The sequence below is a fragment of the Anabrus simplex genome, chromosome 1, assembly GCF_040414725.1.
Source record: "Anabrus simplex isolate iqAnaSimp1 chromosome 1, ASM4041472v1, whole genome shotgun sequence".
In the NCBI taxonomy this organism is placed as follows: domain Eukaryota; kingdom Metazoa; phylum Arthropoda; class Insecta; order Orthoptera; family Tettigoniidae; genus Anabrus; species Anabrus simplex.
Genome location: NC_090265.1, coordinates 1,556,609,682 through 1,556,632,492, shown reverse-complemented (window position 1 = coordinate 1,556,632,492; position 22,811 = coordinate 1,556,609,682). Strand labels below are relative to the sequence as shown.

General features: G+C 41.3%; 1 protein-coding gene across 1 annotated transcript in view; it reads right to left on the bottom strand.

Annotated features, from left to right (window-relative positions):
• The window catches only part of trx (trithorax), a 261,612-nt gene extending 247,081 nt beyond the window's left edge, over positions 1-14,531 (bottom strand). The window contains exons 1-2 of the mRNA XM_067138870.2: positions 14,369-14,531; positions 12,847-13,959 (exon numbers count right to left, since the gene is read on the bottom strand). Coding sequence (XP_066994971.2) covers positions 12,847-13,959; positions 14,369-14,531 — 1,276 coding nt within the window. The remainder of the gene's footprint in view (positions 1-12,846; positions 13,960-14,368) is intronic.
• Between the last annotated feature and the right edge of the window lie 8,280 nt (positions 14,532-22,811).

Here is a 22,811-nt window from a genome sequence, read left to right as displayed (position 1 = left end):
GGGGCCTAACATCGAGGTCATCGGCCCCTAATGGTACTAAATGAGACGAAATGAAATGACAACTTAAAAGTCCAAAATCCTCCACTGACCAGAATTCAAAGCATGATGATGAAGAATGAATGGATGGACGGACATGAATTTAAAACGATCAGTGAATACGACCCGCAGTGCCTCACATGCACAGAAGCTGGCACAAAACAATAGTATTACTGACCAAGGGACTGCTTCTATAGCACGATGCTGAATCGATTATGCTTATAGTCGAAACGGGTTCAAAATTCAGGTCATCGGTCCCTCATAATGCTATTTATCGCTAGGAAAGTAAAACCATGCTATGTGTAATGTTGCGGTACTAATCAAAAGTAGCGGAGACTCGCGGTATTCCACACATTATGATACTATTCACAGGTAGTGTAATGCGCACATGTAATACAGACCTATGGTGTTTCGCACATTGCGGCGCTATTTGAAGGCAACACAAACCTATGACGTTTCTCACTCAAGCGAACTTACCACAGCGGCTCATACTATCCCGTGGAAGTCCTCACTTAGTGGGAACTGAGCATAGGTAAGGCAGAACCATGAACTCGCTAATCCCATGGAATCGCTCATATAGGGGTACGAATCACAGGTACTGTAGGACCCACCTCCTGATTCACACACTGTCGCTACAAATCACAAATCTATTGCGTACCTACCATAGTGGTACTACGCGCAAATAAATGCGACCCATGGTGTTCCCTGTGTGATGGTAATAATTACAAGTCGTTTCATGGTTCTAATTGGATCATCCCTTGGTTGCCCCTTTTAGTCGCCTCTTACGACAGGCAGGGGATTCCGTGGGTGAATTCTTCGTCTGCCTCCCCCACGCAGAGGGGATGTGTGTTTGGTCCGCAAGAGGTATTTTATTTCCCTCACGTCCGCCGGCAAGCCGGTTAGGACCCCCCTATCCGTCACCTGGGACGTGCCACGTGGGAGTGTCACCTCTCCCACTGCTACGCCAGCGTAGTAGGTTCGTGGCGATCAGCTGTGATCAGTCTGTGAAGAAGTCTACATAACATTAATCCCACTAGAGGTCGCATGATCAGTGGCCACTTCACTTTCGGTGAAAATAAGAAAAGCGTAAATTTTCAATGTAGCAATGGCTTGTGGTGTATGTAATTTCAGTACTTCATAAGTCTTTTGAGTGCTGACGAAGCTAAACTGAACGACTTTTTAATCAGCCACGAGATAATTAAAGGTTCTGTTCCTTTTGGTGTATACACCAAAACGTTGAACGTAAAAGTTTATCAAACAAAATTGTTGTTCAGGTGCAGGAAAAGCGAGTGCTCATAAAAGTTATCTGCCAGAAGGGGTACATTATTGGAGGCTCGTCTTTCGCACATGAAAATCATAAAATTTGGTGGGTACTGGATATTATCAAACAGGCCACATTACTCATTAATTGAGCACGAGCTCCAATGAAGTTCGGAGACAGTGTGTGACTGGTCGAGTTATTGCTGAGAAGATTGTGAAGATTGGGCCACACGTAATTCAACATGAATTGGAGGAGCAGGCATTGCTGTTGGGATTGACGAGGCGAAATTCGGCAAAAGAAAGAATAACCAAGGCCGTAGAGTGGAAGGGCAGTGGGTGTTCGGCAGTGTTGAGAGAGAAAACAACAAAAAGTTCTTTCTCGTACCCGTTGAATCTCACAGCAATGCTACTTTATTGGAAGTCATACGGGAACATATATTACCCGGACATCATACGTATCAGACTATTGGCAGGCTTATGACTGCCTTCAGGACGAGGGTTTTCTCCATCTGAAGGTAAATCGTTCCACTAAATATCTGGACACAGATGGGAGCGGACTTGTCCACGAAGAAAACCGGGAACGCCTCGCTGGAGAAGATCTTGCCATTCACACGAACACTAGGCTATCAAGAGGAAGTGGCGGATTGTTCGTGAGTACCTACACACCTCAGGAAACAGGAACGACCTTTTCATTGGGTACTTGGCAGAACATTTACAGTATTTAAATACTGCCACCCCCGCGAAGAACATGTCCATAACTTTCTTCTCACAGCGAGCACATTGTCAAATCAGACCAATGGTTTTGTCCCTAGCCGGACCAAACCTATCCAGCCCAATGGGTTTGTCACCAACCTAACCTATCCAGCCCAATGGTTTTGTCACTAACCTAACCTAAACAATCCAGACCAATGGTGGTGACACGTGAGATACTATAAGCCTAAGGCTGCTTCGCAGCTCTAACTTGGGAGCTTACACCCCCAAGACCTCCTTCGCTTGCGCCCAGGCCAATGGTCTTGTCACTAACCAGACTTAACCTATCCAGACCAATCGTCTTGTCACCAGCCAGACCTAACCTATCCAGACCAATGGTCTTGTCACCAGCCAGACCTAACCTATCCAGACCAATGGTCTTGTCACCAGCCAGACCTAACCTATCCAGACCAATGGTTTTTATAAAGAACAGTGGGCTTTAAATTTGCCGGTCCTTAAAAGAAATGTGTTGGTTGGCAGCCTTGTGCAGCTGACTGAGATATCGTCTGACCCGCGCCATGTTGTTCGTGTAACTTCTGTTACATCGTCTGAGGCGCACCATGCCCGGCGTGCTTCCGGAAGAATTACCAATGAGGCATAGCACAAGGTAAAACTGTGCTTTAGTGCCCTATGTATTGTGCACGTTGGCAGCCATGAGGAAACAATGTGCAGAGAACAGAATATCGAGTCCAATAGAGAATATAACAAGTGGTCCGCCTATTCAATACAATTTATAATTTATTACATTAGTACATGTTTCGTCCCCTAAGGGACATCATCAACTATACTGTTATATGCCAATAGAATGCGCGCATGTCGACCACAGCATTTATATAGAGACTGTTTTAGTTCTTAGTCTTCCCATTTGTTGAGGTTGGTTATTCAGATGTAACATGAGACAATTTCAATACAATTATTTGTGTAAGCAATGTGTTCATGCTTAATTATAAATGTACTGTAATTCATGTATGGTTATAACAATATATAGCTGATGATGTCCCTTAGGGGACGAAACATGTACTAATATAATAAATTATAAATTGTACTGAATAGGCGGAGCACTTGTTTATAATATTTAAGTTTATCTTAAATATTCTCTATTGGATACATAGTCAATACGGGATTATTATTATTATTATTATTATTAGAAATGAAACTGTTAAAGCTTGTTACATGTAGAATACCGAATAGCGAGTTGTAACAGGGCCCTTTCGACAACAGTAATAATAGCTACAAAATACCCACATTAGCCACGCTTCTTCCTCCTTGTTAAACACAATGGGACAATTGCAGAAATGGTGTTCAGACGATGTCTACGGTTCAACAATATCTAAGTATGGCTGCTGCATTCCAAAGACATTGCTTATGACTTAGACACTGCCTAAAACCGATGTTCAACCAGCCATGTTTAAACACTGCCAAGAACACTGTTTAACCTCATATGTGAGGAATGAATCACAATCAGAGGTTATGTACCATGCAACATACACTGACTGACAGAGCAAATGCAACACAAAGAAGGAGTGGTTCGAAAGGGATGAAAGTTGGGGAAAAAACAGAGACGGCACGGACGAATAATTGATGTTTATTTCAAACCGATATGCAGGTTACACAATGCGCACGGCATCGACTCAGTAGGATGTAGGACCACCGCGAGCGGCGATGCACGCAGAAACACGTCGAGGTACAGAGTCAATAAGAGTGCGGATGGTGTCCTGAGGGATGGTTCTCCATTCTCTGTCAACCATTTGCCACAGTTGGTCGTCCGTACGAGGCTGGGGCAGAGTTTGCAAATGGCGTCCAATGAGATCCCACACGTGTTCGATTGGTGAGAGATCCGGAGAGTACGCTGGCCACGGAAGCATCTGTACACCTCGTAGAGCCTGTTGGGAGATGCGAGCAGTGTGTGGGCGGGCATTATCCTGCTGAAACAGAGCATTGGGCAGCCCCTGAAGGTACGGGAGTGCCACCGGCCGCAGCACATGCTGCACGTAGCGGTGGGCATTTAATGTGCCTTGAATACGCACTAGAGGTGACGTGGAATCATACGCAATAGCGCCCCAAACCATGATGCCGCGTTGTCTAGCGGTAGGGCGCTCCACAGTTACTGCCGGATTTGACCTTTCTCCACGCCGACGCCACACTCGTCTGCGGTGACTATCACTGACAGAACAGAAGCGTGACTCATCGGAGAACACGACGTTCCGCCATTCCCTCATCCAAGTCGCTCTAGCCCGGCACCATGCCAGGCGTGCACGTCTATGCTGTGGAGTCAATGGTAGTCTTCTGAGCGGACGCCGGGAGTGCAGGCCTCCTTCAACCAATCGGCGGGAAATTGTTCTGGTCGATATTGGAACAGCCAGGGTGTCTTGCACATGCTGAAGAATGGCGGTTGACATGGCGTGCGGGGCTGCCACCGCTTGGCGGCGGATGCGCCGATCCTCGCGTGCTCACGTCACTCGGGCTGCGCCTAGACCCCTCGCACGTGCCACATGTCCCTGCGCCAACCATCTTCGCCACAGGCGCTGCACCGTGGACACATCCCTATGGGTATCGGCTGCAATTTGACGAAGCGACCAACCTGCCCTTCTCAGCCCGATCACCATACCCCTCGTAAAGTCGTCTGTCTGCTGGAAATGCCTCCGTTGACGGCGGCCTGGCATTCTTAGCTATACACGTATCCTGTGGCACACGACAACACGTTCTACAATGACTGTCGGCTGAGAAATCACGGTACGAAGTGGGCCATTCGCCAACGCCGTGTCCCATTTATCGTTCGCTACGTGCGCAGCACAGCGGCGCATTTCACTTCATGAGCATACCTCAGTGACGTCAGTCTACCCTGCAATTGGCATAAAGTTCTGACCACTCCTTCTTGGTGTTGCATTTGCTCTGTCAGTCAGTGTATAATTTGTAATGAGACAATTCTGGGCAGAAAGGTTAGTCCGACAACCTCTCTGTGGGTCGTCTGCTGCAATTCATTTGAAATGTTCAGGGAGGTACAGTTAAAATACGATTTTGCCTTTCAAGAGACTTGTTTTTTCAGACTGACACAAGGGACAGTCTCTTAACTGTCAACTTGGATATAATTCTTGGCAACCAACATTTTTTATTATAGGCCATGGGACAATTTCCATGGAATTATAAGGTCACTTCACTACATCCATATAAGAATTACTTGCCCTGATCGTCAGAGGGTTTTTACATATATCAACCTAGAGGGATTCACTTATATTTACTGCCAAGTAAGCACACATAATAGTGACAACTAAAAATAGGTTGTGTGTGGGTCTTTTTGTTTTTTAATCGTTGAGCTAATTCTAATTTTTCGGCAACTATAAGATAGCAAAATGCAACGACTGGCAAAGAAGACCTGTGACCATAATAATAGCCCTAGTATTTGTCTAGTGTAAAAATGGGGAAACTACAGAAAAATCCCCTCAGGGCTGCCGATGGTGGTGCGTTTTGAACCCACCCTGTATGATCTCCAGAATGCAAGGTACATCTATATGGCCCATACAACTCCACCTACTCACCTCAGCTACTAACAAAATATAGTGGACCAGTCGAAACTGGCTATAGACAGCCAAGAACTGAATCCGGGCCTCTTACACTAATGACTAAAAGTATAGAAGGCATGATCCCAAAGCAGATATCAGATTAAGATAAATAGTATTTATTATCATAAGGTTGCCCGAACAAATAAAAGGTGAGCGTAAAATAAACAAAGAGGAGACATAAGGGAAACAGTTACCCACGTACATAGTCTTTGAAGTAATCTAAAATACATACGAGTCTTTCGCCTCTTTAATAACCATCTCATAAAATTCTTGCATTTTTCTTATTCAACAGAGGCATAGGGAAGGGCAATACCAATTGGTTCAGTTAATACCAGACAGTGGAACATAAGGTTTGTTGCAAAACATTTCTTTCATTAGAAGGAAGCATCAATTAGAGATAATATAGCGGCTTTAAAAGAAGAAAGAAATACTGTCGCCGCTCCAGATAAAACAAAAGTAAACCCACAACCCGTCAAACCTTCTCGAAAAGCATCCAACAATTTCCAAAGAGTCAGAATCTCTCAGAAATTAAAGTAGTAGAAGCAAAGCGGGCAGAAAAGAATAATTATAGAACATCAGGAGGTTATAAGGAGGATAAAAGGACATTGCCATAGTTACCGAAGCTAAACAAACATGAGTCAAAGATGATAAGTTGAATAGAAAATAAGATCCCGAAATAGGTAAATAACATGGCTGAGCAAGCGAGAAACATCGAGAAGATAATCAAATAATAATAATAATAACAAAGCTAAAGGCAAACATTCATACGGCACCCTAAAATAACACCGATCCGACAATCACACAAAGCACATATACACATAGAGACCAAATGTGCACAGTAGAATAAAATGCAGTATCAAGGCACGTTACGATAATGACCGGAACAGCACGATAAAAGTCAGTCGATCGCTTATGAGCTTGATCCAAGAGTACAGATCAGATTATCTGGGTGGCCGCTGCATAGGCAAGGCTCACCCAGTCACCACAATAACCAAACAACACATAAGCTATGAAACATATTCATATCGCATGAAATGGTGAACATGAATCATACAGCATTAGCGTTTCAAATATATTACACAACATGGGTTCAAGCCAGACGTGGCAGTCAAAGAGGATGTGAACAGGTCTCAAATGAAAAAGAATCCACAAACAACCACATCGCGCACACACACACACACACACACACACACACACACCTATCAAAACGGATCAGTGTTACCTTTCATCCCTACGTGGGAATGAATATATATCAACTAAACGAATAGAAAAAGGGAAGACACGTACATAGGTCCGCCACAATAAAGAACAAAATACAAAACAGGGATCACATAGTACACTAATCTAGCATAACTGTGGCAAGCCAAGGAAAAAAAAAATGTAAACAAATACCTGGAGTTCGAAGGATAAGAATCCAAACATGTTAGGTAATCATGTACGTTGACTCCAAGCAGAGAGCCATGTAGGGTAAATCATAAATCTTTTTCTAGTACCATTTAAAAGATACGAGAATCATCTCGTAGACTTGCAACTCCATCTGTATTACCCAACCCTTCTTATCTTATAGTCAGAGAGCATACAAAGCCAGTTTTAGACTGAAAGAAATGCTTTGGCAATTCATAATTACATGTGATGCCATCTGTCTCATCAGGAAGAAGTAGACGTCAAGTTAGAGAACATTTACTATTTTCAATTAACTGACTTATGACATCGATATCAGAGAATAAAATATGAAGACATTTAGGTGTGGGTGTGGCACACAACTCATTCAGTTAAACAGTAGGCTACTATTCTTTCATCTTCCTTTTGCAGTAGCTATTTAGATTACACTCAACCGTGAACAACACTTTTTTTTTTTTTTTTTTTGGTATTTGCTTTACGTCGCACTGACACAGATAGATCTTATGGCAACGATGGGACAGGAAACGCCTAGGAATGGGAAGAAAGCGGCCATGGCCCTAATTAAGGTACAGCCCCAGCATTCGTCTGGTGTGAAAACGGGAAACCACGGAAAAACATCTTGAGGGTTGCCGACAGTGGGGTTCAAACCCTCTATCTCCCAAATGTGAGCTCACAGCTGCGCACACCTAACCGTATGGCCAACTCGCCCGGTTGTAACAACACTATAATCGAAGCTACACTTCCTCATACTGTGGTGTGTCGCTTTAGTGTCAATAATATTATGAGGTTTAGTTTCTGCCGAATGCTATATTCTAATCTGCGGGTAAGTCATGCTCATTCTTAGCCATATTTGAGTAATGTGTAGGAAGACAACAGCTTACTAACATTTGGCATGCGCACCGACGAATTTAATTGGTTGGGACAAGCAAAGAGTTGCATGAAAGATACTTCTATTTCCATTTTCAAACCAATATTGAAACTTTACATGACCTCTAGCTAAACACCAGCTGATTAGGCTATCGTTTATGCAATGGAAGATCGTGCGCAACTTGGACGTTGCTTAAAGCTTAACACTATTAATCGTTTCTGTAATTGGCCCAACGGCTGTCTTAATATAAAAGTGCACTTCTTACCTTAGGATGCATTAGAGAAATGATAATTACACTGGACCACAGCATTCCAAAAACACAATATCACGCACAAACTATTCCACAATTCCATGCAGTGTAGTCCTTTAATGTTTTTACCCTTCTGGTGGTACTTCCGCTGACACTTCGTGGGTGACAAAGCATACAAAAATTACGTGCACGATACCTTAAGCAGTGTAGGGAGAGATCTTTCCTTTATACTTGCCAACGACCAACCGAACTGCCTCTAGAAGAATTATTACTTATACAGTTTTTTGAGGAACCATGTAATTAAAACGTACAACACGGGAAAACGGAAAATCCGGGAATGAATGAAAACCATGAACAATTTGGCTATAAGTCCAGGATCTGCCGGCACAGGTGAGCACAGGCTCCGCGGCCGCTGCCTGTGCGTCTATATGACGTGTTTGGTGAGTTGATGTTTGCAAACATGGCGGATAATTCGAAGGGACGTGTAACGGCCGCTAAATGTATGAATTAATGGTCTGTTATATTTAGCTGTTTGAGACTGCGTAACACAATTTACAGGCACTAGATTGGGTTACAACTTGACTAGTTGGTTTGTGAAATAGGTATTAATGGTACGATATGATGAGGCTCACTTGATGTCGCGAAAACTTTATGAGTATTAAGTACGTCTGGCAAGTACGGAAAGCATTGGTCTGGTTTGGTTAGGTCCGGCTAGTGGCAAAACCATCGGTCTGAGGACAAGCAAAGGGGGTTAGCCCCCAGGTTAGAACCGCAGTGCGCCAACTGGTCTCTAGCATCCCTTACGAAAGCAATTGTGTTTCACCGAATACCACTGATAGTGACAGATTAGGCCGTGATCCACTGAAAACCACTGACAGTGACAGGTTAGATTGTGATCCACCGAAAACCACTGGTAGTGACACGTTAGGTTAGGTTTGGTGCGACAGCATTGCTAATTGAACGGGGTAATCCACCGAAAACCACTGATAGTGACAGGTTAGGTTGTGATCCACTGAAAACCACTGGTAGTGACACGTTAGGTTAAATTAGGTTTGGTTAGGTGCGACAGCATTGCTAATTGAACGGGGTGATCCACCGAAAACTACTGATAGTGACAGGTTAGGTTGTGATCCACCAAAAACCACTGGTAGTGACACGTTAGGTTAGGTTTGGTTGGGTGTGACAGCACTGCTAATTGAACGGGGTGATCCACCGAAAACCACTGATAGTGACAGGTTAGGTTGTGATCCACCAAAAACCACTGGTAGTGACACGTTAGGTTAGGTTAGGTGCGACAGCATTGCTAATTGAACGAGGTGATCCACTGAAAACCACCGATAGTGACAGGTTAGGTTGTAAACCACCGATAGTGACAGGTTAGGTTGTGATCCACAGAAAACCACTAATAGTGACAGGTTAGGTTAGGTTCGGTTAGGTGCGACAGCATTGCTAATTCAGCGACTGTTGTTGGAAGTACACTTTTGGTGATCACATCACGAATGGGAAGGCAACGAGTATACTCCAATCACTGAGACAGGATATGAATATATGGGTACTCACCATAAGTTGACAGAGGAGTGGAAAGAAGATGGACTTCTTGTCTTTACGTAGATGTACTCCCTCTTAAAATAATAATTACTAGTATGGATACAGCAACGGACAGGAGTATTAATTGCTTTGGCTAGTTGTATTTCGTCTTAAAACAACAATCACGACTATTACGGAGCTGGACACACGACTCGGTTGTTTCTGTCTAGTAATACTTCCTCTTAGAACAATAATCACGACTATGACAGAGCTGGACTCACAACTCGATTGCTTTCTTCTAGCTGTAAGCCTACTTCCTCTTAAGACAGTAATCACGACTACAACATAGCTGGAGACACGACACACGACTGGTTTGTTTTCGTCTGTTATTTAGTTGTACTCCCTCTTCAAACAATAATCACACTGCCGGTAATGAAACTTGTGATTTGAGTTTGATGTATTCTTGTTCTTCGTAGAAGTTAAGTTGGCAACAGTTGAGAGAGAGACAACAGAGTCACCTTTTGGGGTAAATATTAATTATGTTGCAATGCCATCTCTATTACTGGTAATGTACTACATGTGTCTATATACATCATTTACACCTCAAATTATCAAGTACATGTTAGCTGAGTAGAAAAGCTGATGGACTACGGAGTTGAAGATCGCTGGTTCAAGACGATCTATAATTTATAACAGGTAAGTAAAATTAGTATACTATGCGAATATGTAAGTGGAGTAAGTACGTAAAAATTAGGTTAAATGGACGCCGGTAAAATACAGGCGGGAGTTGAAAGAAGGTGAAGAGATAGAAAGTAAAGGCGAAATTTCTTCAGTATGTTTTAATTTCTCCCCACCCGAAACCTCTCCTACCCAGAAGGTCCCCTAAGTATGTCGTCATAGCTGTGCCGGCGAATTCTGGCCTTGTTCCACAATTTGGCTAAACATCACAAAAAATGAAATATGTACAATTATAATCTTACAAAAACTCCTAAACTAAACCAAACTACAGCCCCAATGGGCCTTGCCTGCCAAGCGACCGCTGCTCAGCCCGAAGGCCTGCAGATTACTAGGCGATGCATGGTCAATGTGACGAATCCTCTCGGCCGATATTCCTGGCTCTCTATCTCACCATTAGATAGTTCCTTAATTAAAGGTGATCACGTAGGCTGAGTGGACCTGGAACCAACCCTTATATCCAGGTAAAATTGCCTGACCTTGTCGAAACTGAACCCGAGTCCTCTGGATGAGAGGCAGGCATGTTAGACTGCGAAACCGCTTTAATTACCGGTACGAGAGTTCATAATCGCGATACTTTATATTCAATTTTACAGGCGAATCTTCTCAGTTTCCCGTGAAAACTTATTTCAGTTCAGCAACTTTGATTAGCCACTCTTCGAAAAATCTAATATCGCCAAGCCAAACGACAATTGACTAAAGTAGTTTTTAATTCTATCATCTAATAAAATAAAGCACATTAGATACAAAAGCTCCCAACATGATTGCAAAATCTCTCCTTTGCTTAATCTTCATTTGTAATTTGGTCTCCGGTACAGTGTTGTTAGTCAGTTTCTGGAAATCTTGTACCACGTAAATTAGGCCTACCTCAACTTTTAAAGGTTATGTTGAACTCAAAAACATGGTTTCGAATGTAAGTATCGATTCTCAATATTTCTCGAATGCATTACATTCAATTCTGCCCGTCACTAATCCAATCAAATTGGAAAGAGAAAAAAAATTCATCAAATCTTCAGGAATTACGGTTATTCGTGACCTTGAGGTCAACTGGAAAGCGCGCTTGCTGCACATATCAGTACGAGTTGGAAATGATACAAACCACTTAAATGTAACGTGCGCAAATAAAACGACAGCAGTTTTTGGCATTTTAACACAAAAACGTAAAATTCCCAGCCTGCATTAGGACCAAACCCAAGACCTCCCATGGCTATTTTTTTTTTTTTAATGTAAGTTGGAACATCCGTTCTGGTCTCGATAACATAACTGTGTACGATAATATTAAAATTTACTAAATTTGTGTTAAGAAGGAGCAGTTTCGATTCCTGCCCGAAAGCCCAGTTACTCTTCAGTGCCCTGAGGAAAGTGCCAAAAACCTGTTCAGCAGTACGATCGAAAAAAGTACATCTAACCCTGGACATAATGTGGACATTTTATAAGTGTGAACATTTGACGGAACCTGTTCCGTCTTCAAGCAGAGCTGTCGAAATGCGCCGTGCCTTCGCGATTTCCGAGATTCTCTAAACAATACCTGTATAAATTCAGCAAGGGTTACATTACTTTTATAGCATGATAAGGATGTAATATGTTGGAAATCTTAAGTGGAATACCTTGTAAAGGAGAGACGTTTTCACTGCGACAGTGAAGAACCCACCTGCCGTCCCCCAGAAGTAATTTTGCTTTTATAACCTAATACAATTTATCACGCGCCACAGTCCATCGCCTAACTACGTTCCAGCATTTCGATTGGGTGAGACACAATGGGATACGTCACACGTAGCAATGAAGTAAATGAATTCCGTTTCCAACCCGCGTACAAGGAATACACAACTGCCCAGAACAATGAAGGTGTTCACGGGATCCTAGAGGCCTGGGGCCGCTCTGCGGCTTCTAACCTGGGGGCTCACGCCCCCAGACCCCCTTTGCTCGATCCAGACCAATGGCTTTGTCACTAACCTACCCTAACCAATCCAAATCAATGGAGGTGTTACGCAGGATACGAGGCGCCTAGGGCCGCTTCACAGCTTCTAACCTGGGGGCTTATGTCCCCAGACCCCCTTTGCTTGATTCAGACCAATGGCTTTGTCACGAGATTCATAAATTCAAAAGTAGCGCCGCTGCACTAGGACTAGTTCTTTATATGAACAGTTGGCAGCTCTGTCCACCGCACGATCAAGCCCTTCGTGAGACGCGAGCGAGCGGGAAACAAATGACAGTGCAATCGCGCCTAGATGCGTGCACTGGAAAATGTAACTTGTTCTGAACTTTTGCCCAATATTGTCGATTTATGCTCAATTGCTACAGTAATATCAGGAAATACCAATATTTGTATGAATGACCTCAAGACAGTGCATAATATTGATTTTTTAGTTAAACTGAATGTTAAGAGTTAAACATTTTTCATTCAATAATAAATGAATATCACACAAATTGAACGCTACAACAGCAATATTAAAACTTACCACAACCCATGCTAACAGAAAATGGGCCTTCACTGGATGATGATGTATGAGTGTCGAGTTTAAGTCTAGCTTTCCTCAGGATAACTTTGCTTCCATTTAGCTTAGGACCTGACCAAGGTGAATTGTTCCCTTTATCACCAACACCATTTGAAACAGTTCCCTCTGACTCGCTTCGATCATCTGCACTAGTCGATTGGCTACTTGTAGACTGAGAATAAGTTTCTTTATCAGAACTATTTACACTTTCGCTAGCATCGGTACTAGATCCTAAATTTCTCCTAAACGGAAATCTGCTGGTGCCAGCTCCAAAGACATTCAATTCACGAAGTTTAAGTTGTACTTTATAAGAGGGTTTCCAACGTCTCTTCCCTTCCACAATAAGCGCATCATCAGGAGAGGCATGAGGCAAGCAACTTGACCTATGAAGTTCCCCTGAAATATTGTCTGCCACTGTACCATTATCAACTAAACTATCACTCTTTTCACTTTCACAGAGGGCTTCGTCAAAGCCAAATGACTCATTATTAGACCCTATATGTTTTGCATTCCTTAAAGGATTTAAAATTAACTTAGGTTTCTTGAGCTGAATTGCACTTGTTGATCGCACCACACGCACTTCACTGCTAACTTCGTCACCTTCAATGAAACGTTTATTAGGCTTTATCACTCTTGATGAATGGGCACTTCGACTGGGTAGGACAAATTTCCGGATTGCACCACCTTTATCACACTGAGAACTGTCATTAGAAATAACAGGATAACTGGAAGATTTCTTGGCCTTCTGAAGGAGTTTCTTTGCAGCACTATTCTTTAAACTTGTATTGCTACTACTGACAGTTCTCTTTGAAGTTACAATGTTTCTTCGTAACCTCTGAAAATTTTCACTTTCACCACCGCCATCAAAACACTGCTGCTTCCTGATCCTTTTCTTTACCTTGTTTGGGGGTGATGATTTCTCCTCAATAGAGTCCAAATCTAGTTCAGCAACCTCTCTATTAAATGACTCTAGCCGGGATACATTCAATCCTTGTGACTTAAATATGGAATCAACTTCAGCTAAATGTCGCCTTGCCTCAGTCACAGCCTGCTTAGTTTCTTGCAAAGTGAATCCTTCTAAATCCGACGTCACCTGAATAAAAACAAATTCATAATCATCCACATCAATGATATAACACACAAAATAAATTATTACAACCAATGTACTGTAGGTATGTACAAATATTGATCGATATTAAATCACTAATTCCACCAAAAACATCGAGCCAACAACACACCACTAACATTCCAACATTTTAATCACTTGACTGACATTTAGGTTAGAACATCTAAGTTGAAAGGACACTTTCTATGCAAAGATGACTAAGTTATTAAATACTGTATGTCAAATAATGTCTAACAGGCGTGTTATTTTACCTCAGTAGTTGGTTTTTAAACAATCAGTTCATTAGAAGTGTATACAACTAAACATCAGAAAAATTAAAATTACAAACAAACCAGCTTCATGGCAAAGCCTCAGTTGGACCTACCTGTTCTTCATTGCCAAATGTTTCATTAAAAACAGTAAGACCATAATATATGCTCTCAGCGGCTTTAAGTGACTCATTTTCCCGTGAAGAAGAACACTTCGATACTTTAATTCTTTTCCTATTTGTAATTTTAGACGGCTTGCCAGGAAACTTTCCCATTTCAAGTCACTTCTGTTTTTCCACTATGCCCAGACAGTGTTTCCATTTATTTTATGGACTCGCATCGAACAAACGACGAGCGCGCGACCGCATGTTTTGCGCGCAAATGCAGCGTTTTGCTGGCAGGCGGACTGTAAGTGCAAAAGAACCAATCGATGAATACTACTTTCGCGCGACTTTTTTAAAGGGATACAAATCTTGTATTTTAATTCGTGTTTTATGAGCTCAGTTTCCCATGAAAATCAACAGGAAGGTCGTAAAAGATAATAATAGTAACGTAAGACCTAAATAAACCCATGCCGACGATTATTTGAGATGTAAATAGCATTAATAGTAATAATATCTGAATGGCAAATTAAACACTCCTTGCGTTGTACCTCACAGGCCTCTAAAAGTGACTTAAAGAGACTAATGTTTACGTATCCATACGATCCATGTGCACCTGTGACATGTGACATCCCCATCATAACCGCTCTCACGCGAAGCCCATCAAATTATCAAGACAAGACATCCCCATAAGAATTTGTAGTGTGTGACGTTTAATGCCATGCTGTAGTACGTCGTGCTCTCATAGTTCTAGGCAATCTGTATGCGTTAATAGGTCTCTGAATTAAATAAAATCATCCAATAGCTTGACAATTATAGTACCAACCATAAAAGTTGATCATTCTAGTTTGATTTGAAAAAAAAAATGTCGTTTTAAGTAAAAAGCGTAGACAGAGAATATTTTAGTATTTTATTACTACCTACCGTACTTTTTTCTAAAACATACTGTATTGTAGAATATATGCGCAAGGTTGTCGATGACGATCACTTTGAGGCCTCTAAAAGTGACTTAAAGAGACTAATGTTTACGTATCCATACGATCCATGTGCACCTGTGACATGTGACATCCCCATCATAACCGCTCTCACGCGAAGCCCATCAAATTAGCAAGACAAGACATCCCCATAAGAATTTGTAGTGTGTGACGTTTAATGCCATGCTGTAGTACGTCGTGCTCTCATAGTTCTAGGCAATCTGTATGCGTTAATAGGTCTCTGAATTAAATAAAATCATCCAATAGCTTGACAATTATAGTACCAACCATAAAAGTTGATCATTCTAGTTTGATTTGAAAAAAAAATGTTTTAAGTAAAAAGCGTAGACAGAGAATATTTTAGTATTTTATTACTACCTACCGTACTTTTTTCTAAAACATACTGTATTGTAGAATATATGCGCAAGGTTGTCGATGACGATCACTTTGGGGATTTTAATCATATTGTTTTGCCCATTTTAACAACTATCAACAGCGACTTTTTGTTTTGAATTCGATCTTTTGTACGGTTATATTTCTAATACAAAATATATATCAGTATGTTGATTAACGTAAACAGAATGGTGTAACGGGACTTCCGACTTCCGAGCACTGTCGGTGTTCAAATGTCAGGAACACTTCTTGTTACATATTCCTGAAGTGGCAAGGAACACTTGGGGGCAAACTTAAGCTATTTACCAACATCTACTTTGGTGTGTCTCAGAACCATTCGCAGGTAATAAGATGTTAAAAGAATTATTATCTCTCTCTTCATCTGCTCAGTCGAGTACAGCTCTCGGTCATCCTGTGAATCATTTGCAGTGGTTTCATTCACTGCCGATCTGCATTTAGGGCAGTCGCCCAGGTGGTAGATTCCCTATCTGTTGTTTTCCTAGCCTTTTCTTAAATGAATGCAAAGAAATTGGAAATTTATTGAATATCTCCCTACCTGTCGAGTTGGCCGTGCGGTAAGGGGCACGCAGCTGTGACCTTGCATCCGGGAGATAGTGGGTTCGAATCCCACTGTCGGTAGCTTTGAAGATGGTTTTCCGTAGTTTCCTATTTTCACACCAGGCAAATGATGGGGCTGTACCTTAATTAAGGTCACGGCCACTTCCGTCCCACTCCTAGGCCATTCCTATCCCATCATCAGTAGCGGCGATTTGGGGAGGGCCATCGCCCCCCACTTTTTGGTGAGAGCCAGTGACATTAGATGTTAGGCCCCTTTAAACAACAAGCACCATCACCATCATCATCAACTTTTTTGGAGAAAATATTACATTTTTGTTCCATTTTAGCCAGCTGCAACTAGGAATTATAAAGAAGAGCCATTTGTACAAGCCTTGTTTGTCATATCAGATAGTTCTTTTCTTTATTTTCTTTAATCATTACCAAAATTATTAGCAGAAATACGCACAAATGGTCCCTCATCCCGGCTAACCGATTTGTTTAGCGCCACAGCAAACAGTGGAAACTTTCCCTGTACTATGAGAAAGGGTACCAGGGCTATATTTTTTTGCTAAGGTCATAGACACTGATGTATGATTCACCAACTTGCCGCGTGCATTCGTCAGTCTGGAGTCTCATTAGTGCCTGTTAGTTTTTTAGTATATAGGTAGTCAAATACTAAATGATTTTAATTACATAATCTCACCGTAAAATTGTAATACCGGGCGAGTTGGCCGTGCGCGTAGAGGCGCGCGGCTGTGAGCTTGCATCCGGGAGATAGTAGGTTCGAATCCCACTATCGGCAGCCCTGAAAATGGTTTTCCGTGGTTTCCCATTTTCACACCAGGCAAATGCTGGGGCTGTACCTTAATTAAGGCCACGGCCGTTTCCTTCCAACTCCTAGGCCTTTCCTATCCCATCGTCGCCATAAGACCTATCTGTGTCGGCGCGACGTAAAGCCCCTAGCAAAAAAAAAAAAAAAATTGTAATAAATGTGTAATATTGTTCCTTTGGTGAAAGTTTTTTTGACCGGGCGAGTTGGCCGTGCGCGTAGAGGCACGCGGCTGTGAGCTTGCATCCGGGAGATAGTAGGTTCGAATCCCACTATCGGCAACCCTGAAAATGGTTTTCCGTGGTTTCCCATTTTCACACCAGGCAAATGCTGGGGCTGTACCTTAATTAAGGCCACGGCTGCTTCCTTCCAACTCCTAGGCCTTTCCTATCCCATCGTCGCCATAAGACCTATCTGTGTCGGCACGACGTAAAGCCCGTAGCAAAAAAAAAAAGTTTTTTTTGTATAGTATTGAATCAAAATTTCAAAAAAACTATTATTACCGCATTTAAGTTTGTAAACTGTCAATCTTTACCTCTCCGTCAAAATTTGCTGAAAGAGCATAAAGAACCTTACCATTTTGTGGCCTTTTTTTTATTTTTAGTTTTGATGTATATACCCCTCACCCCCACCCCCACCCCCTACACTATTTCTCCCACAAACCTGGGCACTGTTTGTCGTCTGTATTTTTTTTTTTTTTTTTTTTTTTTTTTCCCCCGCACTTTTAACTCCCAATCGCTGCTACTGTCCATCGTTGCCATAAGACCTATCTGTGGCAGTGTGACATAAAGCAAATTGAAAAAAAAAAAATTTAAAAATCTCCCTTGGTAAGTTATTCCAATCTCTAAATCCCCTTCCTATAAACATACATTTGCCCCAATTTGTCCTCTTGAATTCCAACTTTATCTTCATACTGTGAACTTTCCTACTTTTATAGACACCACTCAAAGTTATTCGTCTACTAATGTCATTTCATGTCTCTCCACTGACAGCTTGGAACATACCACTTAGGCCTGTAGTTATAAACTTCATACTGGAGTCCATATTGAACTACGTATAAGCTTGTGAAAGAAGTGTCTCTTGGAAGTAGGTATCATCAGCGAAACATGTCCCAATGTTTTAGCATGTAATTTTGTCTTTATAGGGGCCGATGACCTTCATTGTTAGGCCCCTTAAAACAACAAGCATCATCATCATCATCATCATCAATTTTGTCCTTGATTTCTAATAAATCACAAAATAATGTATTGAAAAGGTGGACTTCCAAGAGACACTTCTTTCATGAACACATACCACTTAGTCAAGCAGCTCATCTCCTTTCTCCCAAGTAATCCCAGCCAAAATTTTGCAATGCTACTCTTTTGTCGGAAATCATCCAGAGCAAGTCAAGCTGCTTTTTATGGATTTTTTCCCAATTCTTAAATCGAGTAATTTTGGTGAGGGTTCCATACATTGGAACCATATTTTAGTTGGGGTCATACCATAGACTTACATGCCCTCTCCTTTACATCCTTACTACAACCCCTAAATACTCTCATAACCATATGTACCCTTTATTTACATCATCATCTTCATCATTATGATGATACTTACAATGATATCATGATGATATTTACAATCCCATTTGTGATTACCCCAATGAAGACCTCTCCTTATATTAAAATCTAGATGCTTACAATGATCCCCCAAGGGAACTTTCAACCTATCAATGCAGTAATTAAAAATGAGAGGACTTTTCCTATATGTGAAATTCACAACCTGACTTTTAACCCTGTTTATCATCATTCCATTGACTAGTGTCCATCTCACATTATCAAGGTCATTTTGCATTTGCTCACAATCTTGTAACGTATTTATTACTCTATACAGAAAAATGGAAATATAAATCCAGAAAGCGAGTTGTTGGTGGATTTTTGCATGAAGAAGAAGAACAGTCAGAAGATTACAAAGTATGGTTGGGGAAACAGACGAACAAAGACCATGATTGATTATATAATCATCGAGAAAGAACACCGGAAGAACCTTTTAGATATTACAGCCATGCCTGAAGAATCCTTTGATGGAGATCATAGTGTTGTGATAGGAAAACTGAAAGTGGGAAAGATTGAAAAACCCCTATTAAGAAGAGAGAAAAGAATTAAAAGTATGGAAATAAGTAGGGAAATACTACCCTTGGTACCCAGGATGATGATGGGGGAATGTTGAAGATGAATGGAAAAGATTTAAGGAAGCACTGGTTGGATGTGCAGAAAAGGTATATGGTAGAACATCAGGAAATGTGAAAGACAAAGAAACACAAAGTAGTGGAGGAAGGAAAGAGGAAAAGCTGGGCCTTATTCACACAGACATTGAGAGATGATATGCAGGGCAGCAAGAAATTATTGTATGGTATAAAAAGAAACAAAAAGAGAATTCAAGTAAACACCAAATTTGTGAACGATGAAGGCGGTATAATATTAACAAAGCCAGAAGAAATAAGAAATACTGTATAATCCCAAATACCACCCGCACTTTTTCCCCAAAATATTGGTTCTAAATTTTGGATGCGAGACGTATTCCATATGCCGAAGTGTGAAGTAACCAGCGTTAATGAAGAATGGAAGGCCTTCAAAGACACCTTTGTGGGAGAAGCCAAAAACCTATGTGGAGTTACAAGTTCTATCAAAAAAAAAAAAAAAACGAGACACCATGGTGGAATGATAGGGTGAAAACAGCAGTGAAAGAAAGAAACCAAATAAAGAAGGCACTGGACAAGGAAAAACAAAAACAGGGACAAGAACGAAATGAACAAGAAATACAAAGACTTCAAGGAGTATACAGGAACAAGAAACTTGCTGTAAAAAACATTGTAAGGGAAGAAAAAGAGAAGAAATGGAATGAGTTTGCAGACAAACTGGAAGAGGACAGTAGAGGAAATATGAAATTGCTATACAGAGTAGTGAAAAACAAGCGAAGGGATCAAGAGACCATAAAAGCATTAGAACGTGATGATGGAACTCTGGCACAAGAAGAGGGAGAAATTAAACAAGAACTCAAGATCTATTTCGAAAAGCTGCTGAATGGAGATACAGAAAACATAACAACGGATAGAGGAGAGCCAAGTCGAGGAACCACAACTGAACCACCAATTACATGGCTTGAGGTTGAAAATGCGCTCAAGAGCATGAAGAAAGGAAAGGCAGTGGGCATAGATGAACTAAGTGCAGATATGCTGAAAGCAGCGGGAGTTCCAGGAATCCAATGGCTCTATAGACTGCTCAACAAGATATGGGAGAAAAATACTATTCCTGAGGACTGGAAGATGGGCATCATTGTACCTCTGTTCAAGAAAGGAAGCCGACGAAAATGTACTAATTACCGTGGTATCACACTACTGTCTCATGTCCTGAAAATATTGGAAAAAATAATAGAGACCAGAATCAGAGATATTGTTGAACCAATTTTGGAAGAAGAGCAGTATGGTTTCAGACCAGGAAGGTCAACTACAGACCTTATATTTGCAATTAGGATGCTAATGGAAAAATACTGGGAGAAGAACAAGCCTTTATTTCTAATATTTTTGGACATTGAGAAAGCATACGATAGTGTACCAAGGGAAAGAATTTGGCAATGCATGAAAGAACTTCAAGTGCAAGACAGCCTCATAGACAAAGTGAAAATGTTGTATAGTGGGAACAGAAGCTGTGTTCAAGTAGGATGTGGTTTGTCGGACTGGTTTGAAACAAAGAAGGGAGTGCAGCAGGGCAGCTCATTGTCACCACTTCTATTTATTATTGTAATGAATGTAGTAATGAAATCTATTAAAAGGAAAGAACATGGAGATATCAAAGCCTTCACATTTGCAGATGATGTTGCGATCTGGAGTGACTCAGAAGAGGAATTGGGAGAGAGAATACAAAGCTGGAATGAGGAGTTTAAGAAATATGGTTTAAACATCAGCAAGACCAAGACGGTGGTAATGAAAGTGTATGGGGAAGGAGCAGAACCAATAGTCATGTTAAATGAAGCTCAACTGGACAGCGTTCCAGTTTTCAAATACTTGGGTAGCGTTATATCAAATGACAACCTAGCAAAACATGAGGTGAACAATCGAATCAATAAGGCAACACAATTTTACCACCAGGTAAGACACCTGCTGTGGGATGAGCAAATACCCATGAAAACAAAAATGACATTGTACAAGTCCTATTATACACCAATTCTTACATACAGTCTCGAAACCACAACACTGACCAATAGAGATAATTCCAAACTTCAGGCAAATTCCTACACATTATGATCCAGAAAACCAGGAAAGACAAGATTAGGAATGAGAAAATTAGAGAAGAAGTAGGAATAGATGATTCTCTCCTCAATAAGATTCAGATATCAAGACTGAAGTGGTTTGGTCACATGAAGAGGATGCCAGTAAACAGAATTGCAAGGAAGGAATTTGACAGATAGGTAGAAGGAAGACGACCCGTGGGAAGGCCACGAAGGAAATGGATAGATTTAGTTAAGAGCGATGTACTGCTGTGAGGTCATGATTGGGACAAGTTGGTGGAGGAAGAATGGTACAAGGACAGGATGAGATGGAGGAGGCTCATATACCACATCCGGGAAACTGGAGATGGTTTAGGATGATGATGATGATGATGTATTCCAGCTGTTCATTCTTATAAATATTTACTGCATTTACATGGAGTATTGAAATAGATATGAATATGGTTACCATACTCAGTAAACTACATGTAAATGGGCATTCAGGTCTTATTGTCTTTTAGTTGCGTTCTAATAAACAAGATCGATTTTTTCTTAATACGGTTACAGTGGCATGTAAACATGAAATGTAAAGTAATGAAATAGGGTAAATAAAAAAATACAGGTAAATATGCGGTAAATACAAATGCCGCAGCTGCGGGTGCTCTATCGTCATTTGTTTCACGAGTGTTGCTGGCATGCTGGGTGCGCGAATAGCTGATCTTGCAGGATATCGTACTTTGCAAGAGTTGAGACTGTTGGTTACAGAAGTCTACCTCGCTCACATTCGAGTTCTGTACCTGTCCCGTGAAAGTGCTGTCTCGATAATAAGCGATGGATTTAATACGGCATCTGCGGTCATTTACTGTGCGTGAGAAACTTAAAGTTGTAAGCGAAGCTGAAAGATACGGAAACCGTGCCGTTGGCAGAAAGTACGATATTGATGAATCGTGTATTCGTGGTTGGCGGAAGAAGAAGAAGGAAAAATTTCTAAAAAGTAACGGCGATCACAGAACGTTCCACGGGCGGAGTGCAGTGATTCCGGAAATTGAAGAATGACTCCACAAATTTTTGATAGAAAAACGTGAGTTAGTATATGGTGTTTCTAGTGAAATGTGTCAATTGAAAGCACTAGAGATCTCAAAAGAACTCAAAACACAGGGTTTTACTGCAAGCCGTGGATGGATCCAAAAACTTTTATTGGAGAAAGGGATTGTGCATTCGGAGACATACGTCTATTTCACAACATCTCCCTGGGGCGTATGAAGAAAAATTAACGGCCTTTCAGCATCACATTTTTTCTTATTTGCTGACTATTTTGAAATGCCGTTGGAAAATACAGTGAATACGAAGGGTTCTAAAAGTGTAACCATCAAAACAGGTGGTAACAAAAAGCAATGATGCACGGTAATGTTGTGCATATTAGCGGATAGAACCAAACACCCTCCATATGTGATTCAG